The 24,299-nt window shown below is 47.8% G+C and overlaps 1 protein-coding gene across 3 annotated transcripts in view; it reads right to left on the reverse strand.

Moving 5' to 3' along the window:
* The window catches only part of Evc2 (EvC ciliary complex subunit 2), an 87,977-nt gene that overhangs the window by 26,793 nt on the left and 36,885 nt on the right, over positions 1 to 24,299 (reverse strand). For all 3 annotated transcript variants that reach the window (XM_087582548.1, XM_087582549.1, NM_001106012.1), the window contains 6 exon segments: positions 22,290 to 22,529; positions 19,929 to 20,104; positions 16,975 to 17,134; positions 13,406 to 13,860; positions 8,759 to 8,963; positions 8,338 to 8,454 (listed from right to left, as the gene is read on the reverse strand). In XM_087582548.1, the coding sequence (XP_087438674.1) occupies positions 8,338 to 8,454; positions 8,759 to 8,963; positions 13,406 to 13,860; positions 16,975 to 17,134; positions 19,929 to 20,104; positions 22,290 to 22,529 (1,353 nt within the window).

Raw genomic sequence — 24,299 nt, forward strand, 5'->3', positions numbered from 1 at the left:
CCCCTTCAGTCCTGGGCCATCAACAGCAACTGAGGCTGCACCTTCACCTATGGCCTCTCCTGAACTCTCACAGTGCCACACCTTGGCTGCTTTCCATCAGAACCATCTGGGTGATACAGATTTCCAAATCCAGCTGCAGCATGAGATACAACCTTGGCTATCTCTGGAACACAGCTTCTTTGTGCTCTCTGAAAACACTTCCCAGAAGATTTCACCTCAGTGACTCTGGTCTCTTCTTAATGACTGCTAATTTCTTACCTCCAGCTAAGCAGGATCAATTGCCCCAGAAGTCTCTGAACTCTTCACGTTAAAGCCAGAGCAACATGGCTGAAGCTGCCAAGTTCTGTTGCTTGCTGGGGCTAGAACATGCCCTCCCATGCTTGCTCTATTACATCCCTCACTGCCTAAGCTTAGCTGTCATATTCAAACCATCACAAGCCTGCTCTACAGAAGATACTTGAAGGAATTACTTTAGGCTGAAGGGAAAAACAATTCCATCCATAATGCTACTGGAAAGAATAAACTAACACTAGAATAATAGTCATGCAAGAGAACAAAACATGAAACAAATCAAAACAAAACAAAAAACACATCACGAAAGCAAGGAAATGGAAAGAGCATCTTTCAGTAATAACTCTAAATATTAATGGTCTCAATCCCCAATAAAAAGGCACAGACTAATAGAGTTGATCAAAAGGTAGGAACCATCTAGTTGGTTTCCTCTAAGAGACACATCTAACTATAAAAGACAGACACTACCTTAGGGTAAAAGGATGGAGAAAGTTGGACCAAGCAAATAAACCTAGGAAACAAACAGATTTCATTATTCTAATATCTGAAAAGACAGACTTTAAACCAAAACTAATGAGAAAGGATGAAAGTGCTGACTTCACACTGATAAAGGGATAGTCATAAGGAGGACATTAAGACTCTAAACATACATTCACTGAACAGAGGTCCATCCAACTCCATAACACAAATACTACTAGAAGTATTGTTACAGATTAACCCCAGCACAATACTAGTGGTTGACTTCACTACCTCACTATCAGCAACTGACAAGTTATCCCTCTCAAAAAATATAGAAATAAATGAATTAAATAACATCATAGATCTAATGGGCTTAACAGATACCACCAGAATATTTCATCTAAATATTGCAGAATATACATTTTTCTGAGCAGTCCATGTAACTTTCTCCAAAATAGATGATGTATCAGGATACAAATCAAGTCTCAATATGTATTTGGAAATATGAAATAATTATTTTGTGTTCTATCTGGTCATAATAGAATATGAATAGAATAGGGAAAATGAACAGCACAAGAAACCCAAGAACATATGCAAACTCACAGGGATGTAAGATACACCACTCAATGGCAAATAGGTCTCTGAAGAAATCAAGAAGGAAATAATAGCATTTATAGAATAAAAAGAAAATGAAAAACAACATATCAAAATCCACAGGATACAATGAAAAGAGTCTGAAAAGAGAAATTTATAGCTCTCTAGTAAGACATCAGAACATTCTGGAAAAGGAGCAAATAAAATCCCAAATCACTTGCCCAAAAGAAAACATTTAATTTTGCAGCAGAAAATAATGAAACAGAAACAGACAAACATAAAATGCAAATCAACAAAACAAAAACCTAGTTCTTTAAAAAGATAAAGAAACTCTTAGCCAAATGAACCAAAAGAAGAGAAGACTCATAAATAAAATTAGAGAGGAAAAGGGAACCACTATAACAGATACCAGTGAAATTAAAAAAAAAAAAAATCATTAGGTCTTACCTTGAAAGTGTGTTGCCTTAGTTAGGGTTTTACTGCTGTGAACAGACACCATGACCAAGACAAGTCTTATAAAGAACAACATTCAACTGGGGCTGGCTTACAGGTTCAGAGGTTCAGTCCATTATCATCACGGTGGGAGCATGGAAATATCTAGACAGGCATGGTGCAGACAGAGCTGAGAGTTCTACATCTTCATCTGAAGGCTGCCAGTGGAAGACTGGCTTCCAGGAAGTTAGGATGAGGGTCTTATAGCCCAAACCCACAGTGACACACCTACTCCAACAGGGTTACACCTTCTAACAGTGCCACTCCCTGGGCTGAGCATATAAAGACCACACATGTATTCATTCCACTAAATTGGAAAAGTCTCAAAGAAATGGATAAATTTCTAGACATATATTATGTACTAAAATTATATCAAATGAGATAAATAAACAATTTAAACTCATCTATAACAAGCAATGAGGTTGAAGCAGTAATTAAAATCTCCCAACTGAAAAAAGTCCTGGCCCAGATGGATTCACTGGTGAGTTTCACCAGAAAATCAATGCTTCTCAAAATAGGAAGGGAGAGATCATGACCAAAGTCTTTATGAAGTTAGTGGTACCCTAATACCAAGACCAGACAAAGACACATCAACAACAAAATCAAAATTCCAGAACAATCTCCCCAATGAACTTAGATATAAAACTTCTCAACAGAATACTTGAATTCAAGAGCTCATTAAAAACCAAACCGAACCCAACCAAAACAACATCAACAAAATAAAGTCGCCCATAAAATGATACCATGAATATGCTGGCTTTATGACAGAGACAAAGGAATAGCTCAATATATAATCAATAATTGTCCTGATTTACATAAATGGTACCAAGAATAGAAATCACATGCCCATCTCAACAGAAATAAAAGAGCATTTGACAAAGATCTAATATCCCTTCTTGTTAAAGGACTCTTATTAGAACACTAAGAGAAGAGAAGCAAACAAAAAGAGTACAAATAGAAAACTGAGATGGTCAATATATCCCTGTTCAGGGTAACCATGCTATAATCCACAGACTCAAAGCCAAATAACAAGGGGGTCCCAAGGAAGGATGAAGAATCTTTCTCAGAGACTGAGGGAATGGCCAACCAATGATGGCCCCAAATTGAGATCCATCCCCTAGACATAGACTATTAATGATATTCTGCTATGCTTGCAGACAGGAGCCTAGCATAACTGCTATCTGAGAGGCTCCACCAAGAAGCCAATAGAAAGAGAGGTAGAGACCCACAGCCAAACATTAGATGGAGCTTGGGGAGTCTTATAGAAGAGTTGGAGGAAGGGTTGAAGGACCAGAAGAGGACAGGGACTCCACAAGAAGACCAAAAGAGTCAACTAACCTGGACCCTTGGGGGCTCCCAGAGACTGAACTACCAACCAAAGAGCATACATATGGTCTGGATGTAGGCCCCCTCCATATATGTAGCAGATTTTCAGCTTGATCGTCATGCCGGTCCTCTAACAATTGGAGCAGGGGCCATCCCTGACTCTGTTGCCTGCCTGTGGATCCTGTTACCCTAACTGGGCCTCCTTGTATGGCCTCAGTGGGAGAGGATGTACCTAATCCTTCAGTGACTTCATGGGCTGGATAGTGGGGGGTGGGGTTGAGGGTAGGGAGAGATGGGGCGATAGCCAGAGGGGAGCTCCACCTTCTCATAGGAGAAGGGAGGAGGGATGGGGAGAGGATCTTCCTGAGGGTTACTGGGAGGAGATGGGAGACTGATTATTGAGACTGATAAAGTGAATAAATACATTCAATTTTTAAAAGTCCCTGTGTGCAGAGTTTATGAGTCGAAGCGTGAAAGTGCACTACCGAGCCAGAAATGGCTTGACAGATCCTCCAAGCTGAAATCTCAGTCAGTCAGAGTAGAATTACCAGAAACAAAATACCATATGGGGTAGGGTTTTCCAAGCCCCAGAAAAGGAGCATAGGCAGCACGAGCAAGTGGGGGAAGACTGAAGAAAAGGCTGGGTCTCTCATAAGAGAGCTCCGCGGATGCCCCTGACTGTCCTCTCTCTGGGCAGCTGGCCACTCCCCTCCTTCCACCAGCAGGTGACTCCTGGTTTATCTGTGGGAATTTTTGCAGCTTGGAGAAGGAAGCCAGCTGTATGGAAAGGCTCTGCAGTGAAATCAGAAAGCTCAAATGCCAATTTGCACCCCAAGTGAGACATCCCCAGCTCTTTTCCAGTTAAGCATCCATGATCTTGGGCATCCAGACCTTTTCACCTGAGCAGACTACAGTGGCATTGTCTGAGGAATTCGGCTCGTTTTGAAGGAATACACGGGAGGGGGAGGTCTTCCAAAAATGAAGGCCATGGTCTACAGCCTCCCTGAGCCCCAGAGCTTCGAAGCAGCTGTTAGTCCACTAGCAAACATAAGCAGACCACCAAGGGGGTGTCACAAACATAGGAGAGCCCCTAGCAGGCAGAGAGGAGGTGGTGAGCACCCAGGAATTTTAAGTCAATTTTGGCAGCTGGAGATGGCTCAGTGGGTAAGAACACTTGTTCTTCTTCCAGAGGACCTGGGTTTGGTTCCCAGCACCTACACTACGCATCTCATCACTACCTATATCTCCTGTTCCAGAGAATCCAAAGCCCTTTTCTGGCCTCCTCAGGCACCTGCACTGATGCAGTACCCATACAAAGAGTCACAAATATACATACTTACCCATAAAATAAAGTAAATTTAACCTTTATGAGTTATTCACATTCTTGGGGAAAGATATGAGGTCACCGCAACAACAATAAACAAATCCTCTTACTCTAGAAAGAGAGCTCAGGCAGGGCAGAAGACTTCTCAAAAAATTAGAGACAAAAATATAAATGAGAAATTCGCTCTTGCATGATAAGACCTAGGCTGTCATTCCCAAACAAGACAAAGGGTCAAAAAGAAAGGGAATGGAAAAGGAGAGGAGGAGGAAAGAAAAGAAGGAAGGAAAGAGAAAAGAAGAACCGAAAGGAGAGCAAGATGGGAGTTGCGTGTGAGACCCAGACGCACACGTCCAGGAGGAAGCAGGCAGGGCACAGGGGGAGTCGGCTTCAAGAGGGCAGTCCTGACAGAACATCTGGTCAACTGTTAAGAGGCAGAATAAGTTAGTTGTGAACACAGAGAAAAGTAAAAGAAGAAAGGAAGTCAAAAAGGAAGAAGAGAAGCAAATGGACAATCTTAACTCCAGGAAAAACAAAAGGTCACAGAGATGAAAACCGACCTTGGTTTATCCCTTGATCCATTTTTGGATAGTGCGGTAGTCGAGATAACAGAAATCACAGACATCAATTGACCTGCATTGGGGCAGAGGAGGGGCTCAGTGCAGCCCTGAAATGAAATTCCCACTTCTCATAAAGACAAGCTGATAGATAATCCCAAGCAGAGAAATCAAGAAGTAGTAAGGCGAGAGGTGGTTAGAGATACAGGACTGGAACTCAAACGATCCGATGGGAAGTTAAGGTGTGTGTGTGTACGAATATGGCCAGGAGGCCTGCTCTCCCTTTTGTTACTATTGCTTTTTTTTTTAGCACAAGCCTTTTGTAATTATTTGACCCTTGGAAAGGATAAATGTATAAATTAGACAAAAATCCTAAAGGTAAAAGTTTAAAAATAACAGCGTAGGAAAGAAGAGTTCTATCAGTAGCGTCCAAATCTACATGGGGGCTAGGAGATGTCTCAGCCCGTACGTACTGGCTGCTTAAACATAAGGACCTGAGTTCACACCCCAAAACTCACATAAAACCAGCTGGGTGTGCTGGCACGGGCTTGTAAGCCCCAAGCTGGGGAGACAGTAGATCCCTGGGGCTCCGGCTAGCCAGCCCGGCTCATTTGACAAGTTCCAGGTGAGTCCTCATCTCAACAACCAGGTGGATGGTGATGAAGAACACCTGGATTTGACATTTTCACACACACACACACACACACACACACACACACACACACACACGGTTGTATGATCTGTGACAGAGGTAGAATAGAAGCACAGAAACATTAGCTGATGATGGTCCAGGGTTAGGCCCCAGTGGTCCAGCACTTGCCACACATGAGCAAAGACCTGGATTCCATCCCAGACCCATGAACACAAGTAATGGAGTCCTGATTTTCTTTGGGGATTGCAAGAAACTATGACCCTTCTCCCTCAGTGCTTCAGGGATATCCAGATGCATGGGCCGCCTCAAGGGCTAAGATAGGCATAAGAACAGACCTTAGGAGAAGTGAATGGAGTCTTCCCTGGCTTTGTGGCTGTGTGAGCATCCCTCCTCTCCCTAAGATAGACATTTGCGAGAACTCATGGAGGTCACTCCCTCTCTGATCAGGTCACCTGAAGATGATCACAATACTCTTAAACAGTAAGGAGCTGTGCAGTCAAGACGACATTGAAGGAGTGCCCTGGCCAAATAGCAGCCCCTCTGCTTAATGGTGAGGCAGGTGCAGAAGCACAATGGCACATACTGTTGACGAGAGGGAATGGAGTTGTGCCCCAGGTGGGATGTTCCTGAGGCAGTGTGCATGTGTGGCACATCATGTGACCCGGAAAGAGTGAATGAATAAGGAATGGGTGTGTGGGGATGGTGGAGGTGTGTCATTAAAAGAAACTGAGAAACAATGGGTGGACAGAACCATGGGCCTGTCATGGTTGTTTAGTCTTACATGCTCCTGAGGAATATTTATGAGTATTTTACATCTGCTGATCAAAGCCAGCAGAAGTGTGCCAAGGGTGAGCCGAGGTGTCCATCAAGTGGACCCACTAATGAGGGAGGATGCACAGTGCAAGCTTCATGCTCTGCCCTGTTGCTCACCACTCTGACAGGCGCTGTAAGATCATTCGGTGCCCCCATCTTCTCATCTGCGAGGTGCCCCGTGGCGGCTGCTCTCTGCCCCTCACTTACAGCAGGTGAACTATTCATGCAGAGATTCCAGGATGCTTGGCACATCGAGGAGTTCAGAACCTATACCCGAATTTACTGAGGAGGTTAAATGAGTTTAACACTCCGACGTATGTCAGGATATTAAAGGTAATGTTGACTTCTATGTCTTAACGTGGGGACCCTTCAAGTTTCAATGTTAGGGCGGAAATGTAGCAGAAGATGCTTGACAGATTGACAGTTATGTGCATAAGAGGTGGATAATGAGAAGACAAAGGGAGAGATGGCTCAGCCGCTAAAGCGCTTGCTGTGCAAGCAAGAGACCTGAATCCATATTCCCAGCACTCACGTAAGAGCTGGGCGGGGCAGTGCGTGTCTACAAACCCAGTGTTTGGGAAGCAGTGACAGAAGGACCTGAGGATGACTCAGCCAGCTGCTGAGCTTCGGGTTCAGAAAGAGAGCCTGCCTAAAGATAAATAAAAGGGAAAAAACACAGAGAGCAAATGAGGGGGATGTAGGACTCCGTCCTGTCCTCAGGCTCATAGATAGACAAGTGCACATAGGAGCACGCTGACCTGCACACACACACACACACACACACACACGCACGCACGCACGCACGCACGCACGCACGCACAAACACGCGCACATGCACACACAGCAGTAAGAATGCATGCACAATAAAGATAATGTAGACAGATATCCATTTCTCATCAACAAAAGACGGAAAATGTCCCACAACAGCCAGAGCTGTGTGCATTCTGTTTTCTCGACACATGTGCTCCAGACAGTGACAGGAGAGAGAAGACATCTCAGACCTGAAATGTGACTCTGGTATCCACTGCAGGTGTTCACAACGACAAAAGGTAGACAGTGTCTGAGAAATGACAGCCAGAGTTGTCCACTGGCTTTGAAACACTTGCATAGACATCTGTATCACCATACACACAGATAAAGAATAAATAAATAGTCACAGCGATGGTACCTCTCAACATCTTTCTCTGGGAGGCCTGGCTTACTCAGCACAGTTTCTTACCTCATTGACCCAGCAGCCATGCTAATGGTCAAACACCTTCTTGTCTGTATGCTCTTTAGCAGTTAATCACGCAAAGGAGCAGAGGGAGCTGAGGCAGGGTTGGTGGAAGAGGTTGGGCAGTGAATGGAAACTGGTCTGCATCTCAACTGATCTCTACCAACTCACTGTGGGTACCTGGTCACCCAGGGAACAAAGCAGTAAGCTGTCCCATTTCAACAGCACCAGCAAGCTGCCTCTCATGATTCCCAGCTTGCTAGCTGACAAGCTCCACCAGGCTCCTGTCTCTACACATGCCCAACACACACACACACACACACCCCTCATGTCCTCGCACACCCATAGAGCATCCTTGCCGAGGGTTCCCACATTCCCTGGGCTGCCTCTGTACCAATGTAGTAGTAGCCTTTTGTCAAGGTTGGGGTACCCATCTTCTTCCACAAACCGAAGCTCCCTTCTGCAGATGCAAGAATAGAGCATCCTATTAATGCCCATGCCCATGGTACCTGGCCATGGAATGCCAGCATGCCTGCATAGCATACTTGAGAAGAGGATGGACAGCGTGCTGGGTGTTAAGATAAAGATGTGGAGGTGAAGTGAGTAAGCTCAGCCCTACCTGGTCAGCCAGGTCTTCAGGGGCCCGCTCCTCAAACAGGCGGATCTTATCCTCCAGGTTCTTCTTCAGAAGGTCCGCTTTGCCTCTGCCCTTGGAACGCAGCTTTCTTGACTTGGACTGTGGGAAGAGACAGTTCAGAGGAGACACTGGCTTCTTCCCAAACCAAAACGGATGTGTGTACATGGCTAAAACAGCAAATTCCCACCCCGGCCATGGTGGTAGAGAGACACTCAGTTTTGTGACGACTGCTGCATTAAGAAGTGGATTTCTGCAGAGGCTACATGGAGCTGACACTTGACCATGTCTACAGAGTAATGGGTAGGGGGAAGAAGGTGATTAGCTCAGAGCTGATGGAGGCACAGGACCCTGTGAGCCCACGGTCACCTCTGCAATGGGCAGTCCAAACAAACACACCCCCTACCTGCAGCTCAGGCACAGCCAGAGCCTGGTCCAGTTTCCGGAACTCTGCTTCCCGCCAGGTCATCTGCATCTGCTGCTGCAGCACCCGTGCACGGACTCTGGGGAGGGCCAAGCTCCGGTCCAGCTGGGTGAAGCAGCCCTGTGCCTCCTGCCTCACCCGGAGCAGGTCTTCTTCAGACAGTGAGATGGCCGCAGAGCAGAGCTTCCTGGGAGGGGACAGGGACCATGAACTGGGTCAGAGATAACACAGCAAGGAAGTTGGAGAGAGGCTGTAGACACAGCATCTCAGAGCTAAATCCCTGAGTGGAGCAAAGGACTTTAGATGCTTATCCATGCCTTTGTATCAATGTTTCTTGAGTGCCTAGTGCATGGAGTCCAGTATATAACATTGATATAGTATTAGCCACAGAAGCAGCACGTCACAAGTGCAGAGGCAGGAGGTTTACTGCCTGTGAGCACAGGTCTAGCACTGAGTCCTGCATAAAGATCAGAGTTTGGCACAGCTTGGTCTCTGTGGGGTCCCCAAACAACTGGAGAGGGGGCTCTCCTAAAAGCCGCTGCCCATATGTGGGATATGTTCTTCTAGCTGGGATGCCTTGTCTGGCCTCAGTAGGAGAGGATGAACCTAGCCTCACAGAGACTTGAAGTGCCAGGGTAGGGGGATACCCCCACCCACCCAGAGAAGAAGGGGAGGGTAGATGGAGGAAGGATTGCGGGAGGAGGGGACTCGGAGGGGGACAGTGAGCAGGATGTAAAGTAAATAACTTAAGAAAGAAAAAGAATGAGAGATCAGTGACTCGTTTAACAACCCAGTCCACGCTGGGCACACACGCTGGGTACCTGGGTGCCGGGAACTGAACTGGGTCCCCCAGATTATTGGTTCAAGGTGAACACCACACCACAGTGGGGAATGAGGCATATTTAGAAATGGAGTCACTACAAATAAGAGAAGTTTCAATTAGATGGTTCTGGAGTAGAGTCCCAGAGTATGAGTAGAAGTGGTGTCCTTCTCAGCATGGGAGACATAGACACAGGGAGAGTTCCAGCCAGGAGAACCTTAAGGCAGAGAAAAGAAGTGATGTGTTTGTGAATCAAGAAATGCCAAGAGTTGGGAATGATGACCAAAGCTAAGAGTAAACAAGGAGCAGAGCGTCCCCTAAGCCTCTAGGGGGGATGTGGCCCCTGTCCATTCCCTCACAAAACCTGTCTGTGGCTTTAAGCCGAGGTTTTGCTGCTGGGCTGTGGCAACCATAGTATTGAATACTGGCTACCCCAGCCTTGAACCTCAGAGAATGAGCAATGATGGGAGAGGTCCCTCCTTGCTCCTCCCACTTTGTCCAGTGTGCCTCTACTCATGTTCTGTGCAGGCAAGCAAGGTTTGTCTAATTTTCCTGGCAGTGTTCTGTCAACATAGGCTGCATGAAACAGGCTCTGTATACACTCTGAAAACGGGAAATATTTGTAGAATACTTACCGTCTGACACCAAGGGTTTGCTCCATATGCTTAGATCTGAGTGTAGAGTGTGGGACTGAAAAGTTCTAGAAAGTTCTCTAATAGAAAGAGAGTCTGACTTTCAGAGATGCCTAGGGTCCTCCGCTGACATCATCGAACAACTCCCATACTCTGAACGCCTCTTCCTGGGACAGCCTCTGCCTGTTGCCCTCTGGTAACAAGGACTCTTAAGCTACAGGACTCTGTCGTGAACAGACATTACTCTCTTCAGCCATCTAGCAGATTGGCCCCGTGGCCAGCAGGAAACAGGTATATGTGAGAGGAATCCTGCCTGCTGGGGCTCGGCACTGAGCCAGAAACCTGGTTTGGGCTCTGTGGGCAGGGCTCCACAGTACTATTTCTCGGCATCAGTTTCCCCTTTTGCTCAGTGGGTTTGCCTCAGCCCATCTGGTTTATAAAAGTGTGTTTCCAACCACAGTGAAGAGCCATTTTTACTTAATGCCTCAGAAATCCAGGTCACAACCCTCAGGATCTCAATTCAGCAAAGCTTGGATGCGGCTGGCAGCGTGAGCGTGTGGCTTGACCCTCCTTAACCCCTGGAGAAGTCAAAAGAGTTTGCTGATGGCAAAGCCAGATATCCCATTACTCCATAAATGGCTAACTCCATGCTGGCCTTGGAAACACTCCCTGTAAGACAGGTCCAAATAAAGTAGAAGGAAATAATCGTCGGGTAATGGGAATGTCACATGAAATTTAAACGCATCAAGGAATCTGCACCAGTTGAACTGTGGGAAGGTCCAGGCCGAGCATCACCCGAGTTGACTAAAGACCAATAATGGTTATAAGAAGTGGCCTGTGAGGATCTCGTTCATACCATGCAGAGAAGACAGTGTCTTGTGTCCCTGAGCTAGAAAACAACAACTAGCCAGAAACTAGAAAACAAATGAAGCCAGGCTCACAAAGGAGACTGCTTAATGCAAACCAGATACCACTAGCCACAAGGAAGGTGGCTTGGTGGGCAAGAACATTTGCTGTGCAGTTGTAAAAACCTGAGCTCAAATCCCCAGCACCTGCATGAAAGGCCAGGTATGGCTGTGTGTAACCGGAACTCCATCACTGAGGGGCAGTCACAGGCAAAGCCTGAGAGCTTGCTCCCAGACAGCCCAGCAGACATGGTGAAGCTTCCAGTTCAGTGAGAGACCTTTTCTTAAGGAAATAAGGTGGAGAGTGAGGGAGGACGAACACCCAGCCTCTTCAGATGTCTCATGAGTGCACACACACACTCAGGCACATGCATACACACACTCATGCACACACACACACACCACACACACACACACACACACACACACACAGTTTGAACACCTCTGGCCTGTTCTCCTGGAGGCAAGGTTGGTTCCTGGGGGAACCACTATGCAGGAAAACTTAAGTAACTTCCTCCAGGGAGGACAGTTACAAACAGGCACTGTGTCCTTCAGTGTGTACTCACAGGTCTCCAAGGACAGCCTAGGCTTTTGCATCACACCCTCAGAAGACATCATGCAGTGCAGAAAGCACCCCCAAAAGATTCAGTACCATCACCTCATTTTACAGACAAGATGTTCAGGCCAGGAGCACTTTGGCATCTTTCCCACATGCACACGGAGGGCAGGACCCAGAGTAAACACAGGTTTCTCCATCTACACAGCTGTGCTTGCTCCATTATAGCCACACATGCAGCTCCTTCAGTTTCCCCCAGCAAGTACTCGATGCTTTGTGGACCCTTGCTACATGCTGAAGACCCTTTTCTGGGCCAAGCCAAGTCTGAGCTGACACAGATAACTGTCAAGTGTTACAGGAAGTGTGGCTGTCAGACAGAAGCTCCTGGATTATGCCACCAACTGTCCCACTGCTCCCACAGTTGTATCTAACCCACCACGTGCAGCTTCTGGTGATAAAGCAGGAATGTCGTTCACTGTGGATTGTTAGGTCCTAAAAGAGTAGTCATTGCATGGTTCTGTGTGGAAAATGACAGTAAAGCAGCTCAAATTATGCGAGTGGGTGGCATGCCAGGCCAAACCAGTGCAGAGTGGTGACAGGACTGAGCCTGTGGCTATGCCATGTGTTGCCTGGATGTCTGCAGTCGTAGGGTAGGTTGAGAGGGTCTAAATAACATCATGCATGCCACCATACATACTCTTCAAGGTCCCTGAACCAGACAGCACATCTCTTTTGTTTTGGTTCTGTGAGGCAGGGCCTCACTCTACAACCCAGGCTGGCTGCAAGCTCATGATCTCTACTGGCTCTGAATGCCAGGGTCACCGAAGTGTGCCACCACGCTTGGCCAAATAGCATTTCTTTTTTACTTACTTTCCGTGTTCTATTGTGAGTGCATGTTTTGTGTGTGCATGCGCACGTGTACACAGGTACAGGTACATATGTGTGCCCAGGAGTGTGGCAACCAAAGGTCGACGTTAGGTGTATTCCTTATTCCTTTAAGATGTCTCTTACTGAGCCTGGAGTTTGCCGGTTTGCTGAGGCTGTCAGAGCCCTCCTGCCTCTGCCTCCGCAGTACTGTGACTGCAGGCTCTGTATTCAGCTCTTTTATTGGGTTCTGAGGATTCCCAACTCACGTCACCATGCTTGTACAGCAAGCACTTAGCCACACCAGCCAGCCCTTACTTTACTGTGAGATTTGGTATCACATAGCCCAGGCTGGCCATGAACTGGCTGATTTCCCTGCCTCCACTTCCCAAGTGCTGGAATTCCAGGCCTGACTACCACGCCCAGCTGTTACAATGCTTCCTTTGCAGAGACCAGGCACACTTTATTCACTGACAACCCACTGGGTGATTCAGATAGGTCTATGTCCCCCCACAGAGGCTGGGTTACCCACCCTCCTGGCCTACATACATCATCTCATGATGACCCTGCAGGTCACGTGTAATCCTGTGTGACTTATAGGCCCAGTGTGTATGACTGATAAATGCTACAGATTTTATTAGTCTAGAGATGGCATCATATGCAGAGCCATTCTGCCTCTCCCTCCTGCTAGGACTACTCCCTTCCCAGTGTGGTAGGGAAGGGTCAAGAGTGTCAGCCACCCTGGAATGCTGTGTCCTATAGGAGTAGTCACTGCATGGTTCTGTGTGGAAAGTGTCAATAAGCAGCTCAAATTGTGAGCTAGGGGGCGGCACACCAGTTATCATAACTCACGTGAATACCAAGTGCTCCCAATGCCTCAGCTCTGCCTGCTCTTCTGTGCAAGCCTCCGGTGCATCCTGTTGTAGCCTCTGCCTCACGCCCTGCACCAGCTCCTGGCCACGCTCTCTCTCCTCTGCCTCCAGCTGTGCGGTACGGGCCGCAGACTCCCGGCTATGCTCCTCTAGGATCTGCTGCAGGAAGAGCCAGGGAGCACTGCGCTTCAGCAGCTCCTGTGTCATGGCCGTGCTCTGCAGGCGCCTCAGCTCCTCTGTGGCTTTCTCAGACAGTGACACAGTCAGGATCCGGAGGTCGTCCAGGGCAGCCTGGTCCAGCCGCTCCTGCAGCTCCTCCAGGGCAGTGGTGTGCTCGGCCATCACGCTCCTCCACTGCTGCAGGTACTGAATGGCATCCTCCGCAGTGCTGGAGGCCTCGCCAAGGGACGCCTGCTCTTTCTGCTGCTCCTTGTGCTGGTGGGAATGTGAGAAAGGGCAATTGAATGGGCGGGACCTGTGGCTTTTGGGAACACGGGGAATTGGGGTTCAGAGGTGCAGTATTTTCTTTACAAACTTTCAGGGGCACAGAAGATATGCGTACAGTAGTGTTCCCAACAATTTAGAAAGCTGCTTAGCACAACCAAATCCCAGGCTCTGGTGGTATAGGCCTGTCACCCCAGCTGCCTAAGAGACTGAGGCAGGAGGATTGTAAATTCAAGGTCAGCCTGGGCAACGTAGTGAATCCTGTATCAAAGTAAAGAGGGCTGAAGATGCAGCCGACCCTTGGTTCAGACCTCAGCAACCCCTCACCTACACACACACACACACACACACACACACACACACACACGCACGCACGCACGCACGCATGCACACATGCACGCACGCACACACGCACGCAAGCACGCACGTGCACATGAACATTAAAAATTCATGCTTGACAACCAGTTATATAATAACTAAAGGCCAAGAGGTGGCCAGCCCTCCAGAGTTCAAGCCTGGCTTTCCCACCCACGAATCTTGCTTTCCCTCCGTCTCTGTTTCTTGATCGGTCGAGTGGAAGTAGCAACAGCACGTACACTGCAGTAGGGACCTTCATGAGTTGCTCAATACACACTCAGCACGTAGGAAAATGCTGGTGGCAATGCACACTTACTGTTAGCCCTACTATGTGTCTGGCATGTGGTCACTAAAATTATGATATGTGAGTAGGGAGGCCAATGTTTATACCTGTGGAAAACAGCTTTATGAGGAAGTCAGCAGAGCCTCTTAAGGAAGAACCTAAGTGAATCCCAAAGAAAAGACCTCCTGAGTGATGGACACCTGGTACCAAGGCTCTACAGTAGGAAAGACCTGTCCTGCATGAAGATGCCCATGGTGGTGTCACCTATGACGGTGGGTCCACAGCCCCCATTCTATTTAAAAGCAGGAGCACTGCTCTTCCGTCTGCTCATGCTGTGACCAGTGGGGCCGTAAATCCAGTCTTCCAATGTTTTTTTAATCAATTCTTTATTGATTGCATGTGTCCGGCCATGTCCATGGCAACGGGAACAAAACATATAGCTTTTGTGAAGCTAGCATACGTCTGAGTCGCTCATAACATTTATCAAGAGTAACATTTATCAAGAATAACATTTGTGAGAAATGGCCAAAATCTGCATCGAGGTCTGGAGTCAAGTCCTCCTTCCAGATGTTAACCTTGTATGGGGCCAAACCATCTAGGAAATGTGACTCCGGGTTCCCACACTTGACCACCTTAATACCGGAAAGGGGTGGTGATGGCACGGAAAGTTCTTCAGTGATTGGAGTCAGAGGCATGGCTTTCGGTTGGACATGATTAGTTACTAAAAAGCAGTTCTACGATTTCGTGTTCAGGCTCTCAACCTTGGTCAGAGAAACTTCTTTTTGCAGGAGATGGTGGGTAGTTCAGAGACACTCACGTTATGAGAACCAGTGGCTGTATCATGCCCCTCCTCCAATGGAACACTTACATCACACATCCCCCTGCACCCAAGGGCTCAGGGAACACTGGGGAAGAGGGGCAGAGAGAGTGAGAGCTGGAGGACCTGGAGAAGCGTTACCCAGACATGACAACTGTGCTGCCTACTTACGCAAGACCTGCCTCAAATCAAACCATTAAGTCCACATTCTGACATGATGAGGGAGGGCCTCACAGTGCCCCATTCCTAGCTGAGAAGCCACAGGCAACCTACAGGTGCAGGGGAGAGTCAGTTTTCATCAGAGATGTGATTCCTGGTGTGTTGCCAGTGTTGTAGTGGTCAGCCTTACGCACACGTCAATATGAGCAACACTAATTAGACTTGAGAGAGAAAGAGACAGACAGACAGACAGACAGACAGACAGACAGACAGACAGAGACAGAGAAACAGAGGGATGGTTCAAAGGTTAAGATCAGTGGCTGCTTTTCCAGAGAATCTAGGTTTAATTCCCAGCACCAACATCATGGCTCATAACCATCTACAATTCCAGTTCCAGGGGCTCCAATGCCCTCTTCTGGCCTCTATTGACAGCAGGGAGGCTTATGGTACAACACATATATGCAGGCAAAATGATCATACACTCATTTAGAAATTAAACAAAAACTGGAGAAGACATGAGAGGGGATGGGTGGGGAAGAGATCTGGGAGGGATTAGAGGGGAGAAGTGAGGGGTGAAAAACACCAAAATGCATAGTATTCATGTGTGACATTATCAAGGAGTAAAAATAAAAACCAGTATCCAGAGACACAGCTGAAACCCCCGGCTCTCCCCGCTCTACCCAGCTGGACTAATATGCTACCTTATGTCACCCTGGGGTCCCTGAAAGCCCATGTGACACTCGAATCTGTCTTGATAAAGCTCTGGGTACTATGTCAATTCAAGTGGTTGCTAACATTCATTTGACCACCCTCTAAACTATGGTCTGTCTACCCAAGCTCTCCTAGCAAGCTTCCTAAATCACAGACTCAGGGTCACCTTTTAACCTTCTCCTTGGTCTAAATGTAGAAGGTCAGTCTTCAGACTGACATACCACGCCCCCTTGAGTTGGCCCTGCTTTTAGCCAGCTCCTCTGCAGCCCTGGCCTCGCCCCTCCACAGACTCCAGCCCCATTCTGCTCTCCGCCACATGCAACAGTGCACTCTGCCCTTAGTGCTCGAACTTGGAAGACAGTGCTGCCCTGCACCTCAGCTTTGCACTCATTCCTCTTGTCTACTCAAGTGTCTATTTGTCCTCAGGTCCCATCCATGCTGCACATGCTCTGGAAAGCCTGCTCCAGTGAAAGAGTGACTGTCACTATTGCACCTCATAAGGATTAAAGATGTCATCTTATCTTAATACACAGAACTAATTAAACATAAAAAAAAGTCAGGACCTATCATCATCCTCTGGTTCCCTTCCAATGCAGACATTACTAGTCCACCACAAACTCCGCTATACTGAGACACAGAATCCTTTCTAAGAAGTCACTACTAATCAACCACAGATGGCAGGTCATGACACCAGCTCTGAGCATCCTATGCTAACAGCTATGTCTGTCACTCTGTGGGAAGGGTTTTCTAGAGATGAAGAGCACAATGCCTCACATACCTTTTGCAGAAGTTCTCGCCGTCTCTTGGTTATTAATTTTTGGTGGAGCCTTTTCTTTTCTTGCTTTAAGTCATTGTCCAGCTTCTGTTTTATAGAAAAGGTTTCTGTCTGTGCACGCTCCAATAGCATTTCCATCTGATCTTCATCCAAGTAACCAGCCCTACATGGAGAAGATAGAAAGAGAATGTAGGCTTCTCCCGCCCCCTCCCCTCCCCTCCCCTTCACAGGCTGGGCTGCTATGTGACTGGGTGAGCAGTTTTTATTAGGTTGGTCTCAAGCTGGAAAACCTCCAGGAGGAGAAGCTGCCACTGAGACACAAGTATGTTATCAGCAGAGTGAAGTCAGGGTGCATGGAGAGGGAAGGAGAAAGATCCGATGGGTCAGAAGTAGGCAGACCTTTGGGGAGAAAAAGATGTCCGCAGAGACCACTGGGTATGAAGAGTATTTCTTTCCAAGAAGAAGAGACCAAGAATCCTGAATGAAGATAAGAGAGAGACAGAGAGGGGCTGTGGATATCTGGGTAGTGATTCAGATGCTACGGTCTGAATGTTCCCTTCAAAAATGCATGTTTACGGGTTGGGGATTTAGCTCAGTGGTAGAGCACTTGCCTAGCAAGCGCAAGGCCCTGGGTTCAGTCTCCAGCTCTGAAGAAAAAAAAAGAAAAAGGGAAAATGCATGTTTACATTCAGTTTCCCATATGAGTCTTAACCAGTGAGCTAAGTCAGAAATGGCCAGCAAGAGAAAAGAGGGGAAGAGAAGGGACAGGGAAGGACTCTGTGTATGTGTGTGTATGTGTGTGTGTGTGTGTGTGTGTGTGTGTGTGTGTGTGTGTGTAAGAGAGAAAGAGGGAGAGGGAGAACGAGAGGGAGGAAGAGAAGGAGAGAGAGAGAGAGAGAGAGAGAGAGAGAGAGAGAGAGCTATAACTGCAGCAGTGGGTTATCTGTGAAAGGGGAGTCTTATTCCCTTGCCCCAACCTTTCCCTCTCAAGCACTGTCATCATGCAATGCCTTCTGCATGGTCCAACACAGGAGTAAGGCCCTCATCAGATGAAATCTTAACCTTTTCATGTTCCCAACAGACCATACACCAAATAAACTCACATTGCATCCAGCCTGTGCTGTTCTGTGGCAGCAACAGAAACATGACATCTCCAAAATGTAGGTAACACCCAACTCCTGAGTTCCCAAGAAGAGCGAACTTACAGTACGAAGGATCAACCCCATCTTTGAGCCTCATATCTTACTGTGTGTCAGCTACGCCATCTCTGCCCTTCCAATGGGATCACATTGCAGACACCTGGGTCCTGTGCCTTCTAACAGGAACTGAGTCACAACAACCCCTCGTACAGGTGGAGGGACTTCCGAGCCTCTGTGACCCATGAGCCAGTCCCTACACTGGCTCTCCTAATGTCTGTCCTGGTGTCCTAGACCCTTGACAAGTGTGTGCTTCTCCTGCTACTACTTCCCCAGGCCTGTCTGTATCCCTTGGCTGTGTCCCCAGTTCTATGCAGATCTGACAATGCTGATGGAAGGGAGGAGGAAGGAACAGAAGCAGGGGCTTTCAGAATCAAAGTCTGTGGTTGTAGCTAAAGTGGCTGCTGCTCAAAAATGACGACTTACAGCTCAGACCCTAACATTGACATGAAAAGCTGGGCATGGGAGAATAATCTGTCACCCCAGGCAGGAGAAAGGGTGGGGTAGTGGTGGTGGTGGTGAGGCAGGAGCTTTCTAGCCACACAAGATAACCAATCTCTGGGCTCCAGATTCAGTGAAAAAAAAAAGTCCTATCTTAAATAGTAAAGTCAGAAGCCAGAGAGTAAAACACTCAGGACCAACTCTAAGCCTCCATATGTGTACACACACCACACCCCAACCAGACAGACAGACAGACAGACAGACACACACACACACGCGCGCGCGCGCGCACACACGCACGCACGCACATACGCACACACACACACGCGCGCGCGCGCACACACACGCGCGCACACACACACACCACACCCCCAACCAGACAGACAGACAGACAGACAGACACACACACACGCGCGCGCGCACACATACACACGCACACACACAGGGGGTGGGGTGAGAGGTAGGTCTGTGCCCAGTATTTAAAACAGAATTTAAAATAAGAGGTATGATGGGTATGATGGCCTTCCCTGGAAACAGCTCGGGGCAGCCAAGCAGCTGCTGTTTCTTCAGGCTGAGGCCAGGAGCCCTCCTTTCACTTCAGCGAGCATTAATTAGGAATGGCAAGCAGACTGCAGTGATAAATCCATTATCATCTCAAGATGGGCAGTGCCTACATAATCTGCATCTTACTGAGTCTTTATAACCACAGTAGGAAACTTCGAAGTCCTGTAACATGACCTGAGGCATAGAACCAATTCACAAAACCATGCAGGGTCACGAGCAGGTCAACCTCACAGTCCTGTCCCTGTTTGGTTCAGACATAAATAGCGCATCTCACTGTTTACAAGGAGGCTGTCTCAAAGCATGGCTGGGTAGGGACTGTGACAAGAGGCAAGGGAGGAGCTGCTTGAAGCCCTCGCTTTATGACTCACCCTACCCTGCACGGTCCCTAGTCTGCTCATCCAATGTCATCCTTCTTCATAGATTTATCCAGAAAACATGGTTTAGAATTTGCTTTTCCAAACAATCCAAGATAGGAGCATGAAGCCATGAGGCAGAGCTGGCAGAAGCTAAGTGTTGGGGACATTAGGTGGGGTGGGGCCATCATTCCATCACAGTTGTCTTAACTACCATGTATGTTTTTAAAGTCTACTGAGAGGGAATTCTATAACAAATGAACCTCACGATCAACCAGATGATAGCATTTGGCCAAGGCTGAAGGCAGAGACTAGCCTTGGGAGCAGGTCAGCCTTCCTTTGGTATTGGGCAGGAAAAAGGGGACAGTGTTTCTGTGTCCCTCATGAGGCTACACGCTCTTACCTCTCATGTTTATGAATGAGACTTGTTAGCTGGGTAGCTGCAGTGCTCAGCAGCCCTTGCACGCGGGTCTCCATGGCCTGCAGTCTCTGGACCAGGTACTCTCTGTGGCCAAACCTCTTGCTGAGATGGTATCGCTTGGTGGCCTGGAAGAAGTCCATCAGCTCTTCTATACTCTCCTGGTTTGCAAAATAAGATGCATGCCTTATTAGAATGCTAAGAAATGTCTCTGTGGACATAAGTGACTTTTCATTTTGGAAGACAGTTGGCAGACCATCATTGGGTGAACACCTTGAATCTCCATGCTGTAACAAAGGCTATGAGGAGGAGATAGGAGAACATGAGTGCTCTGAGAAGTGTCCTAGAGACCAAATGCAAGCATCACTCCCACTGCAACATGTCTGCACCACCAAACAGGACCATCTGTGATATCTAGGCCATCGGTCACCTTCTTACATCCACCATTCCCAGCCCAGCTGGGGATGTCACATAGCTTTACACTGTGGGACAAGTGTTGATGTTCTGGGGTGAATCACCTACCTAGCCAGCCCCATAGTGGCTAAGGAGACAAAACGAGCAGGGCAGGTGCAAAGAACAGCAGAAGGGAGTCACAGTAACACTTGCTGGCTCAAGTCTGTGTGTTCTCTGGGATATCTCTGGGTAAGAGTACTCTGAGCCTCCACCTCCCCCATTTTAATTGAAGAAGAGAATCATTATTCCCAATCTACAGATAAGAAGACCAAGTCCACAGGACACATCGCACTGCTGGGAATGGCTAAGCACAGATGAGTAAATCTAGTTCCCATCATGCTGCTCGAAGTACAGAAGCAGGGATCTGAAGCCAGAAATGTGAGTCTAGGTTCCAGGCTCCAGCCCTGGAGAGCTGTCCTCCAAACCCAGCATCTGCAACAGTGGCCATCCCAGCAGGCAATGCTGCCTCTCTCTGTGGAGACACTGGACATTCAGACCCCTGATGGCTGGACAGTCCCCTTGCACAATCTATGACCTGTTCATCTTCCAACATGGAGGTCAGTACTATCTGGCAAGACACTGAACAGTCAGGAGTATGAAGCCAAGCTGGCTTTCCCCTGGGCCTTCCAGGCACCAGATTCCCAGGCCAGGATTATCGTAACAACACTCCATTGGTTTCTAGATCTAATGGAGCCAGATCCCCCAGCCATCAGGAACTCCACAGCCAGCTCCCACACCCAAACCGTGCAGAGAGTACAGAATACTAATGCCAGTGGGTGGGGCAGGGCACTCTTTAAAACAATGTCCTGTGCTCTTTCCCAGTGTCTGGTAATAGGCCTCAGTGCCTCCTGGGAGTGAAGTGCACTCAAGAACTATTCCTAAGTTTGTGATACTGTGGGGTCCAGACATCTACCTGAGCAGCTACTATCACAGTGGTTGGTGGGCAAAACCTAGTTCCAGGTGGAGAGGTGGTGTGTTCTCTCTGAGCATCTTCTGAGCATGACAGAGGCTTCCTAACAGGTCGAGGTGATGACTTCTTCCCTCCTATCCCATATCAGATCTGCTCAGTTTCTGCAAGGACCCCAAATGCTAAAGGTTGGCAGGTCATTCTCAGCCTTGAGTACCAAGGCTTAAAAGATGAAGACTGAGTCCTACAGCCTACAGTTTGCTCCTCTGTTGATCTACATCATTCAAAGTCAGGAAATTTCCCACAATACTACAATGCTCAGAGGACTAGAACTGGCTCAGTCTACACGAACAATCTTTACACTTCCGTTTATTGGCCCATCTAGACATAGACCCTAAATCCTAGATATATATCAACTGGTGTACACATGCATGTGTAGGGGCATCATCCAGGATCTAGTGGTGTTGGTACTACTGTGTGTGTGTGTGTGTGTGTGTGTGTGTGTATTGTGTCAGTGTGTGTGTGCATGTGTGCATGTATTGTGTCTGTGTGTGTATACATGTGTGTATACATGTGTGTTGTGTATGTGTGTGCGTGCATGTGTATGTGTATTGTGTCAGTGTATGTGTGTGCATGTGTGTGTGTTGTGTCAGTGTGTGTGTGTGTGTGTGTGTGTGTGTGTGACATTTTATGCAATGACTACCGAAGATCAGTTCATTAAACCTCCACTGTCCCAGGACCCACAGCTGATTGATATAGGAAGAACCAGAATCCAGTCTAAGTCAGCTTGAACCCATGGCTTGCACTCCGAGCCACCTTCTGCCCTCCATATGAGAAAATGACTCCTTTACCAGGAGGAAGAAGGGCTAACAAGCTCACCAGTGCCCAGCGCAGAAGGAAGACAGGACTATGCTCTAGGGGGGAATAAATCACCAGGGCTTTAGAAAGCACCTCTGTGCTGGAGAAAGCCTGAATGCAGACGTTACCTGTGTTTTAGAATAGTCTTGCAGCAGCATTTTAGCCACCTCGGGCCTCAGTTCTCCTTTGGCAACAGCACTCTGTATCTGGGTATAGACGATGCTGTGTAATTCGTTTCTCTGGAAAACAGCCAGCTGCCTGTGTGCTTGGGCAAAGTCCTCTGCTTGCTGCAGAGTGAGGGACCTCTGCAGGTCCTCCTGCTCCAGCCCATGGAGGGTCCGCAAAAGGCTGCTGCACTCTGCAGCAGACTGTGGAGAGAAGAGAAACCTGTGAGAGGCAGACAAACTGAACGTGAACACACACACATGCCCACGAATGCATATATGCACACAGATAATACACATATGCAAAGGACACACAGCACACTCAAAACAATGAACTGCACACACACACACACACACACACACACACACTGTATTGCATACACATGCCATGTATAGGCAGTGCATGTGTACATATAACCACATATGAACCATGTGCAATATATATATTGTCCATGTGCATGCTGCACTGATATACATATCTTCACTGTATACATACATGTGTGTGCACACACAGCAGTACATCTAAAGGCAGACAAGTGTGTGTATACATGATACACAGACATATAACATAGCACATGTGCACACATGCGCGTGCACGCACACACACACACACACACACACACACACACACACACACAAGCTGACAGCTGCTGAGTCCTGGAAAGATGCTGTTCCAGCCCATCCTTCCTTGTTATCTGAATTTTCTGCCAGAACAGCTGTAAAACAGAAAGTTCACAGTGGGCGGGCATGCGCCAATTTGCAAATCAAATTGCTTGAACAGCGTCTGCAGAAAATGGAAATCTCCGACATGTCAACGGATGGCACAGTTAGACTCACAAGGTAACTCTTATCCCTTTCACTCCCAGTGCCAACGAGGAGAAAAAATTGCCAGCAATCAAGCCTCTGCTTCTCAGTGGGGCGAGAAAGAGATCCTGAGAAACGGTACTTGGCTGCCTGTGTTAAGATCTGAGGAGTGGGGGGCTGCATCCTATTAGCAGGACACCTATTCCTACCTTCATGGGTAGATAGGATCAAAGGTCCCCGGTGGATACGTCAGGTGACACTTCCATGTGTGAGGGTATAAACTAGAGCATGATGGGATATGTCTGAGATGACTTTCCATGGCAGCATACACCTCACCCCGACCCTGGCCTGGAGGCCAGATGTCAACAGCCAGTCTACTCCTCTTTCCCCCTCCATCTCACTTACTGAGACAGGGTCTCTCCTGAACTGGAGCTCACTGCTTCCGCTAGGCTGGCTCACCAGGGAGCCCTAGAGATCTGTCTCTATTCTCCCAGACGTTACAAGTGTGTCACCATGCCTGCTTCTACATGGGTGCTGGGAATCCAAACTCATGTCCTCACACTGGCACAGCAGGCACTTTACCTGCTGATTCCCTACCCTGCCCTGTTGTCTTGACGTAATTAGATCCCTCTTTTATTAACTGTGAGTAAATAGGGGTTGACAGAAGACCCCATCATGGGTGGGTATGGCTACATCACATGAGACCCCTTAAGGAGGAGAGGAATAAGTACTCACTGAAAAGAGAGACAGTCTGTTTCCTGCTGGCCATGAAGCCAACAGTGACTGTGGCAAATCCATAGTCCTACACACACCAAAGTGAATTATGCCCACTGCATGAAGAGTTTTGGACCCTGAGGTCCAAAGGAGCAAAGGTTGCAAACTTGAGGCATCTTGAGTACAGGACCCAGCTGAGCTTTCTGGACTCTTGCTCAAGAAGTGGGGAGATACGGCTGTTTTAAGTGCCTGGACCCGAGCGGCATTTTGCACAGCCAGAAAATATGGACACCTTCCCTTTTACAAGGTCAGATCCATAGGCTCAGAAGTTCAGGCCCTTTCCCTAAGTTCCACATAAGCAGCCATTTAAGGGCTAGGTTCTGAAACCACACACAGAGAAGGCAGCACTCTACAGTAGCAGAAGAACGGCAGGACAGGTGAGCATGTGCGTGATCT

Source organism: Rattus norvegicus, chromosome 14 (assembly GCF_021556685.1).
Source record: "Rattus norvegicus strain SHRSP/BbbUtx chromosome 14, alternate assembly SHRSP_T2T, whole genome shotgun sequence".
Classification (NCBI taxonomy): Eukaryota; Metazoa; Chordata; class Mammalia; order Rodentia; family Muridae; genus Rattus; species Rattus norvegicus.